Below are 10,687 nucleotides of genomic sequence, written 5' to 3'. Positions count from 1 at the left end.
GTTACTTTTTTTTCAGCGCTCCTTTAACTCTGTCGCTAAATGAATTGTTGTAAGTCGAGGCCTGCCTGCACAGCTAAAAGGTCATTTCTGTCCGTCTTACACATGCACATATAAAGACAACTTCAGAAACCAAAACTGCATTCAGTTTTGGTGGCCACGATGTAGAAAAGATGTGGAGACTCTAGAAAGAGGGCAGAGAAGAGCAACAAATATGATTAGGGGACTGGAGGCTAACAAATATGGAGAACGGTTGCAGGAACTGGGTAGGTCTAGTTTAATGAAAAGAAGGACTAGGGAAGGCACCTGAGGGTAGAACAAGAAGCAATGGGTGGAAACTAATCAAGGAGAGAAGCAACTTAGAACTGAGGAGAAATTTCCTGACAGTGAGAACAATTAATCAGTGGAACAACTTGCCTCCAGAAGTCGTGAATGCTCCAACACTGGAAGTCTTTAAGAGGATGTTGCATCGCCATTTGTCTGGAACAGTACAGGGTTTCCTGCCTAGGCAGGGGGTTGGACTAGAAGACCTCTAAGGTCCCTTCCAACTCTGCTATTATATTGTATTGTATTAAATGTAATGAGCGATGTGTCTGGGAGGAGCCTTCAGTTTTTGTTCACTTCCCCGCATATGAAGATTTAAACCAGGACTTCCTGTGAAAGATCCTATCTTTCTACCTGCCTACCTATTTATAGTAATCTATCAAACAAATGAGAATCACCAACCAAGGTTTGGTTAGTTTTTTCCGGCTTTCTGTACCATGCTCAGCTCCACCTGTGGGTCTCCATGAAAACCAAACCACAAATTCCGTAAGGCTAATGATGGGGAAACGTCTTTGTGTTGATCTGAATCAATCCAGCAACAGCTTTGTGTTTTAGGGAGTAGCTCACAAGCATTCTCATGCTGCACAATCATTGGCCAATGCCAAAAAAAATAAAGCCATCCTTATCTTTTCTCCTTTTGCTAGGATAACGGGAGGCCACCGCTGTAATTGATTACAGTTATCAATGTAATTAATCAATTACCACTGATTGGCCCTGCAACTTGGTAACAAGGAGGCCATCAACTTTGGGTTGTGTGAGCATGATCTCGCTCTCCTCTGCCCGTTGCGTTCGGCCGTTCCGTTAAACACAAATGTTCTTTTTTAAAGGAGGCATAATGAATAATTCAGAATTGTGATGCTGTAAAGTGATTGCTTGGAATCCGTTCAGCTCTTAAGTGTTCTAATTTTTGGAGTCGTTTTGCCATAATGCCATTGTTTCAAGGCTCTTGATAAATCTACATCAACCATCGGTCTCTCGTTGCCGCTCCTGGCTGATTCACCGCAAGCAACTTCTTTTTCCATGCAATCTCCTCCAATGCTTGGCTTTTCCAGAGTGGGGTGAAGAGACAATTTTATACAAGAAGACCTGCGGATAGTTCTCAGACCTTAGTTAGATTGTTCAACAAATCAGAGGTTTCTTATTTTTACAGCAAACCGCATCTTGGAAGGTTCCAGGAACATTAAACCCAAGTTTGAGGATGCTGCCAAGGATGAAGGATTTATGGCAAGGTGGAAACCCGAAGCTTTCAGATTCGGATTAATGTCAGGATTCCAAATAGCATCCAAAATTAAATCAGAGTCCAAGGCAAAGTATTGCTCAAAGTTCCAGTTTATTAAGAGAGCCATGTGAAATCTGAAAGCTTCCCGGTTTTCCCCACCCAGTTGAAAGTTCAAGATCTTGCCCCTACACCCACAAGTCCATCACATGGTCCAATCTCCCACTGCCGTGTTGGCAGTTTCCACCCATCCAGTTCCGGCCAGGTGCAGAGACAAAGGAAGACCTTGACTTTCTAGAAAGAATGTTATTATGGCTACATATCATCTAACTCCATACTATCCCCCCTCCCATTTTCCCACAATAGAAAAGGCATAATAGAAAGTGTGGCAGGACGAAGATCCAACAGAAAGGATGGCTGCAGGTGTGACAGCCGTCGTAAATGAAAAGAGTACATGGTTTTGCAAGCATGAACATGGAACTTGCTGCCTTGGGACATCCTTAGGGAAGATGTCTAGCAAACATCACAACTTATAGCTTCCATGCAGATCAAATCTAGCACTGCACACTACCCCGTTTCCCCAAAAATAAGCCCTCCAAAAATAAGCCCTCATGGAAAATATTGCAACACATAAGGTGACCATGCTCACCGTCTCCTGCACCTCAAAAATAATAAGACCTCCCAAAAAATAAGGCCCAAGTGCATATTTCGGGGATCAAAAGAAAATAAGACCCTGTCTTATTTTCGGGAAAACACAGTAGCTTGAAATATTACCAAAGAAAATGCTGGAGAACTGGTAGAGTTCTTATTCAAATAGATTAAGGCCTTTATAATCTTATCATGGTTTGAATCTTGATCTCTCCAGTGACACATGTCAAATCAACATGGATTTCTTGTGCCACAATCATGAGAAAGTGGGCAAGATTTGCATTGCCCAGGGCAACTATTATTCCATCTATCTCTTTTGCATACCGAAGCTTGAATAACAGCATTGAGTAATCACCATACAGCTAAAAGAACATACAAAATTTATTCTTGGCTCACACAGATACGGATTTCTCTGCTTCCTATTTTTTTCTCTGCTTCCCCGAAGAATTCTTGCTATCAAAGACAGGTTTCCCTGCCCCCCCCCCCTTTGTAGCAGGAGGGAAAAAATCTTGTTTGAAAAAAGGCATCTTGACATCAGAGAAATAATAATTTGATGTTCAGCTGACAGACACAAGGGATGATCCACACATAATGTCACTGCAGGCTACTTCAGCTGACTGCAGTTCTGCAGTTCGGCTGTTCAAATCTCACCGGCTCAGGGTTGACTCAGCCTTCCATCCTTCCGAGGTGGGTAAAATGAGGACCCGGATTGTTGTTGGGGGCAATATGCTGACTCTGTAAACCACTTAGAGAGGGCTGAAAGCCCTATGAAGCGGTATATAAGTCTAACTGCTATTGCTATTTCTATCATCCAAACTGAAGCTATTTCTGTGAAAAACAGGATGCTTGAAGAACAAGTTACACAAATGTTCATTTATCCAAATTTGATATCAAACTCATCCCACTCCAAAATAATTAAATTTTCATGACAATGCCATTCTTCACAGAATAAGAAATAACCACAATTTTGTTACAGGCGTGATGCCTAAAGGTGCTTTTAATTAAAAATCTGTGTGTTTTCTTTCTTTTTATTTTGTCCCAAAGGTGCTTTTTCAAAAAGCTTCTTGAATGACAAGCGAAATGTCTTCAAAGAAAAACCAGAAAGTCCAGTTGCCTCTTGAAAAAGTACCTTTGGGACAACCAGGACCTGGATGACTTGAAAATAGCCAGAGACATTTTTTTTTACAGTACATTCATTCAATCCTTGCCTGCTATCATAGGTTAGAACAGGAGTGGCTCTGAAGCCACATGTGGCTCTTTCATCCCTCTGCTGCGGCTCCCTGTCACCGTTTGGCTCCGCAATTGATAGGGCTTCCGGTTAGGACAGGTAGAGGAGAAAGGATGCCGCACTAGGAGGAGACTCTATGGTGGGGGAACCGGACTTCCAATCAGCTTCAGAATTGAACGGAGGCTTCCGGTTAGGACATATGTGGCTCTTTGAGTGTTAAATGTCGCCGACCACTGGGTTAGAATATAGTGGTGGAGAGTGTTAACAACCAGTTCAATTAATCAAAATGTTCTCGGTACGCGTTCCTGACAAAAGACAAACGACGTGTTTGAATTAAAACTTTTTATTAAACAGCAGGTAAAGCAACTCAGTTTTCTGCAAAGTCAGGATATAAAGAGGAACTAATCGTACTTTTAATCCTTCTGGTTTTCTCTAAAGGTGTGAATGATACACGCAGGCCGCTTGAAGGAAAAAAAAACACTTCCTTGTCGAGCAACTTTGTTCAAGTGAAAAAAAAAACAACCTAAAAGATTTTCGCAAGGCTTCCCAAGAACATGCTCCAAACGTACTGGCTAATGTTATCAACTTCATTGCTGAGAACGTGTTCCAAAACCTTATTCACGTTGCTAATCAACGATATGTTGAACCGCCAGATGGTTGTGTCCCGTATGAGATACTGTTCCCCAAATTCATTTTCAAGGTGTCTCCTACAGTTGTAAAGAATGGCAAGGTCCCTGGAGACTTCAAGCGTCCGTCCGTACCCTTTGAGAACGGAATGGCTGGACGCCTGAACCACACTCCTCGGGTTGACAATCATTTTCTTCAAAATATTGATGTGCAGTTTATTGGGCTCGCGATAAACGTGCCGCAATATGTTAATCCCTGGGATGGTTTTCCAGAGAGTAATGTTGAATTTATCCAGAGACGAAAATACGTTCTGAGAGAAAAAGTGACTCTCGAAAAAGAAGATGCCAACTCCCGGATTTTGATCCTCCAGGCTGTCGATCATCGTTTTCCAATTTGAGTGCTTTAGGGGAAGGATGATTTCATTGATATCGTTAAAAACCACATATTTGCTTCGGTACATATTGCGGTAAATGCAGTCATTTAGAACAGTGGTTTTTCCGTAGCCCCAGTCCTGGTAAGAATACCAAAAAGAAGACAAATGCACGTAGGAAGTAATGGGCCAAGGTATGACCTCCACAGTGCCTTCTTGAACATAAAAATGTAAGATCCGGTCCATGAGCGAACTGCAGTTCATTTTGTAAAGGTACACTTTCTCGGCCCCGAGAGTTTTATACATTTCCATGCTCTGCACAAATTGCAGGGCGTTGTCGTAATTTTCGGGCATGACCGACAGACAGACAGTGTATTCTATCAAAAACCAAGTCCTGGCAACCCGATTATTGATTTCAAACCACGGCAGCTCAACCATCGATCCTTTGGTCGATGGATGAATGGACACATACTGGGGGAGGCATTCATGTGGCTCCAAGCACACAATATCCGCCCCGCCAACCGGGAGGCCAAACCTCTCCGGATGGATGTCTACGCTGGCCCGGATGATAGAAATGCGTTTGTTATGACTGCAACAAAACCAGCAATAAAGATCTTGGATTTTTTTTGTAATGTACCATTGCAATGGCCCGGGTGAGATTTTGTTGCCGGTGATCGTGGTACAATGAAATGACAAAGGTTTTGTTGTGTTTTAAGGCGGTGATGGTCCCATTGACCAAATCACCTCTGCAAGGGCCCACGTTTAGCTGGTTTTGTTGGGCTGGGGCCGACGGCCTTCTGGGGTACATTTCGAAGAACAGAAGGATTAGGAAAGGGACGGCCATCCAAAGCATCTTGGTCTTAAAGCGAGGCATCTTATTCCTTGGATGAGGCTACAAAATATATAGAGAGTTATTGGACAAATGAGAGCGGTAAGTGAAATTACATTGTTCCTCTTTAAAATATTTGTTTATTTATTATTACTGCGTTTCCCTGAAAATAAGACAGGATCTTATTTTCTTTTGAATCCTAAAATAAACGCTTGGCCTTATTTTTGGGGAGGTCTTATTATTTTTGAGGCTCAGGAGGCGGCGAGCATGGTCACCTCACGGCTGCTGCTGCGTTGCAGTATTTTTGGGGAGGGTTTATTTTAGTGCGTGTGCTCAAATGCCCGATTGGGTTATTATCCGGGGAGGTCTTCTTTTCAGGGAAACGGTAGTTTGTCAAACGTACAGGATAGCAGGAATAAGTATGAACATGAACAAAGGAAATGAGTACGAATAAATGGGGAAAGTAGGACAGGGACGGAAGGCACGCTGGTGCGCTAATTCACGCCCCTGTTACGGATCACTTAAGGAATGGGGTGAGGCCCACGGTACACAGTTTGAGGTTGAAGTTGTGACCCTAAAAACAAAGAATCGTTTTCACGAGGAATCTCATACCCTCCAAAATACAATGGAAACTGAACAACTGAACAAGGTGTGTCTGAACTTGAGCATTTCCTGAAATACAAGCTCCTCTTGCTTGCTTTCAAAAGGCCCAGCTGCCTCACCAGGAATAAGAAGCCACCTTTGTCCAGCATCACCTGTTCCACCTGGTGACTAAATAACACAATTTTATCAGACATTTATCAGTTATCTGAAGGAGAGATACTTTGAGTGCAATAGATGGAGCCTGCTGACAAAGGGGAATATTTGTAGATTGGAGTTTGAACAAGCAATATTTGTAGAACAGGGTTGAAAGAAGGCAACGTTATTAGTATTAGGAATAAGTGAGTCCACTAACATTGATGATGTTAGCTAGTTGGGTAAGAAAATTGCCAAGCTCAGCACTGGGAACCTTCAGATCGAATCTAACCACACCTGCTAGGCATGCTTAATGTACAAAATTCCACCCCCCCCCCAATTAATATTAACTACATCCTATTTATATATCTATTATCTATATATTTCTTTATATATTTATATATCATCTACCTTTGTGTCTACATCATCTATATCAATGTCTATATATGTCAATTATATCTATTATCTATCAATATCAGTATCCATATCTATATCTATCTATAGCTCAGTATATTTTCTCTATCAATCTATTAATCTTTTTATCAATAGCTCAATTTCTCATTCTCTACATCTATCTGTCTGGACATATTATTGATATCTACTATACATTTATATTGATCATCTCTATCTTATCTATCTCTATCTCAACATCTATATAACTATATCAATTTCAGCTATATTTATATCATCTAAATAGCTATCAATTTCTCTAATTCTCATCTACATACATTTCCATTAATATAGATATATTATCTGCATATATTATTATATCTATCGATGTCAATATCAGCTATATTTCTATCAATACCAGCTATATTTATTATCAATATCTCTATCATTTATTTCTTGATATCTCTCTCTGTATGTATATGTGTGTGTGTGTGTGTGTGTATGTATGTATGTGTATGTGTGTGTGTGTGTGTGTGTGTGTGTATATATATATATATATATATATATATATATATATATATATATATATATATATATATATATATATATATGTGGGTCTCTAGTTGTTCGGGTTTTCTCCCGCGTAGAATTGGAGATGTCTTGGCGACGTTTCGACGAAGTCACATTCGTCATCTTCAGGCTGCTGCTGACTACTTCAGGTTTGGTGTTTCCAGGAGTAGTAGTTTCCAGGACTACTCCTGGAAACACCAAACCTGAAGTAGTCAGCAGCAGCCTGAAGATGACGAATGTGACTTCGTCGAAACGTCGCCAAGACATCTCCAATTCTACGCGGGAGAAAACCCGAACAACTAGAGACTTACATACTAACACCCGCGAAAACCTCAGAAAACACACACACACACACACACATATATATATATATATATATATATATATATATATATATATATATATATATATATATATATATATATGTTTTTTTTATTTGTGCTGATCAGCACAAATAAAAAAAACACAAATATAACAAAGGCAACAGTAAAAATGTTGGGTTTCTGTCGTGATGGACTCTTGTGACGAGCCGATTGACAGATGATGGAAGCAGTTAGCTTCCTCCCATAATTGGGGCTTACCAGGGGTTGTAAAAATCTAATAGATATATGTATGTGTGTGTATATATGTGTGTGTGTGTGTGTGTGTGTGTGTGTGTTATATTTGACACATATATATATATTTGTCAGCACAAATATAACACACACACACACACACACATATATATATCAACATCTACATAACTATCAATTTCAGCTATATTTATATCATCTAAATATCTATAAATTATCATCGACTTTCTCAAATTCTCATCTACATATATTTCCAATTTAGATATATTATCTGTATATATTATTATATCTATCAATGTAAATACCAGCTATATTTCTATCAATGCCAACTATATTTATCAATATCTCTTATCTATTTCTTGATCTATATTTCTATCTATCTATCTATCTATCTATCTATCTATCTATCTATCTAAACACTGACTATAATCTGTTTATATTTATGGAATTCAATGGGGAAAGTTGAGAATTATCTTGATATTAATTGTAGATATGTAGTTGATATTAATATAGTTGATATATCAATATCAACTATATCTACATTTAATATCAAGATTACATATATATATATATAAATAAATATAAATATACATATGATATTTAATATCTTGATATTAATTGTAGATATCTGTAGTTGTAGATATGTAGTTGATATAGTTGATAATATCAATTATATCTACATGTGATATGAAGATATATATATGTATGTATGTATGTATATGTGTGTGTGTATGTATGTATGTATGTATATCAATATCAACTATATCTACATTTAATATCAAAATTTTACAGATAGATAGATAGAAATAGAGATATCTCTATTTCTATCTATCCATAGACACAAACACCCTAATTCTCAATTTGCCCCATTAAATATTTTCTTCTTTCCTGAACAACACACTAAAAAAAGTGAAAAGGCTTTCTTTTTCCCCTGGTCGTTTTTTCTTCTCCATTTTTTTAATATTGGCCTCTAGAATGTCTGGCTATTCTAGAAAATGTAGCAATGGAAAGAATACATGGAAATAAAATAGATTTAATTTAAACTAAACAAAACCAGGAAACCTTCAAACCGTTGAGGGAGCTGAAGCCAAGGAAGGGAGGAAAAAAGGATTATTTCCCTGACATTAAAGGCTACCTTTTTTAAAAAAAAAAAACAGGAGAGCAAAATCAACCCTAATATCCTCACCTCAAGGATTTCCTCAGGAGGCTGGAGAAAAATGCTATCTTTCACCCCTCAAAAGTAAGTTAAAAAAAAAGAGGGAGGGAAAGAAAGAAGTAGAGTTAACCCCTGGCAAATTACATGAGGAAAGGAGGGAAAAAAGAGTAAAAGTGTCTATAAAAATTCCTGCTTTTTCCTCTCCTCTTGCGATGGCTATTAATAAACTGTTCAAAATGGTGGAAAATACCGCCATCATGGTGGCCTCCTTATTTCTCCTCTTCCTCCTCCTCCTCCTTTTCCCTCTTGAGGGTGGAAGAAGTGCTATAACCATGTAAACTTTAAAAGGCCCTCTCTTCCAAATTATATCTATCTATCTTATTTCTTGTCTGTTATGTTTCTATATTTTTCTTTATTTCTATTATCATGTATCTATCCATATTTATTTATTTATCTCTATATCTTTATGTATCTATATCTGTCATCTATCATCTCTGGTCTACCTACTGGTATATTTATTTCTATTTCTATATCTTATGTATCTATCCATATTTATTTATTTATCTTTATGTTTCTATATTTTTCTCTATTTCTATATCATGTATCCGTATTTATTTATTTATTTATCTTTGTATGTATCTCTATATGTCATCTATCATCTCTTGTTTTTCTTTATGTATATATTTCTATTTCTATATCTTATCTATACTTATTTATTTATCTCTCTGTTTCTATATTTTTCTTTATTTCTTTATCATATATCTATCTGTATTTATTTATCTTTATATGTATCTATATCTATCTGTCATCTATCATCTCTTGTTTTTTATGTATCTATATTTCTATATCTTATCTATCCTTATTTATTTATCTTTGTTTCTGTATTTTTATCTTTTTCTATATCATATATCTATCTGTATTTATTTATCTTTATATGTATCTATATCTGTCATCTATCATCTCTTGTTTTTTATGTATCTATATTTCTATTTCTATATCTTATCTATATTTATTTATTTATTTATTTATTTATTTATTTATTTATTTATTTATCTTTATGTTTCTGTATTTTTCTCTATTTCTATATCATGTATCCGTATTTATTTATTTATTTATCTTTGTATGTATCTCTATATGTCATCTATCATCTCTTGTTTTTCTTTATGTATATATTTCTATTTCTATATCTTATCTATACTTATTTATTTATCTCTCTGTTTCTATATTTTTCTTTATTTCTTTATCATATATCTATCTGTATTTATTTATCTTTATATGTATCTATATCTATCTGTCATCTATCATCTCTTGTTTTTTATGTATCTATATTTCTATATCTTATCTATCCTTATTTATTTATCTTGTTTCTGTATTTTATCTTTTTCTATATCATATATCTATCTGTATTTATTTATCTTTATATGTATCTATATCTGTCATCTATCATCTCTTGTTTTTATGTATCTATATTTCTATTTCTATATCTTATCTATATTTATTTATTTATTTATTTATTTATTTATTTATCTCTTATGTTTCTGTATTTTTCTCTATTTCTATATCATGTATCTATCAGCTTGGAGCAAAGCCAGGCTTGCAACTTATGGTCAAAATATCTTTTATCGTTAGCAGAAAATGTGAGATGCCAGCCTGGGTGTGGCTGAGACAGGTGAGACAGACTCCACTTCCTAAAAGTATCTTACGGCTATGTATCTTTAAAAGATCGAACTCACAGCAAATAGACAAAAAATGCAAAATAACCCGAGCTCAAATCAGCAGCTCCAGTTGCGAAATGAATTGAATTATGCTTGTTCCTGAATTATCATCTGGGTATCTGCCAAGTTCCCCGTCCAGTTTCTATGTAGGGCCGGGCCAATGCATTGTTGTTATGAAAAGGTATGGAATAAAGGAAGTGCTTTACCGTGCTAAAATGCGGACAGGCGGTTTGGGGTTGTCACAGCTTAACAAAAGAACAGCTTGGATTGCAAAGCGTAACCAGACAGGAAATATAACACAGAAAAAGAA

General features: G+C 36.8%; 1 protein-coding gene across 1 annotated transcript; it reads right to left on the bottom strand.

Moving 5' to 3' along the window:
* Window positions 1-3,936: 3,936 nt before the first annotated feature.
* LOC116519384 lies at window positions 3,937-5,218 on the bottom strand. Its single transcript, XM_032233237.1, is given in 2 exon segments — window positions 3,937-5,037; window positions 5,039-5,218. Coding segments are annotated over 2 exon segments (1,281 nt in total).
* Between the last annotated feature and the right edge of the window lie 5,469 nt (window positions 5,219-10,687).

Source organism: Thamnophis elegans, chromosome 16, assembly GCF_009769535.1.
Source record: "Thamnophis elegans isolate rThaEle1 chromosome 16, rThaEle1.pri, whole genome shotgun sequence".
NCBI classification, from domain to species: domain Eukaryota; kingdom Metazoa; phylum Chordata; class Lepidosauria; order Squamata; family Colubridae; genus Thamnophis; species Thamnophis elegans.
The sequence above is the reverse complement of the archived record's forward strand: the minus strand, read 5'-3'. Positions and strand labels throughout refer to the sequence as shown.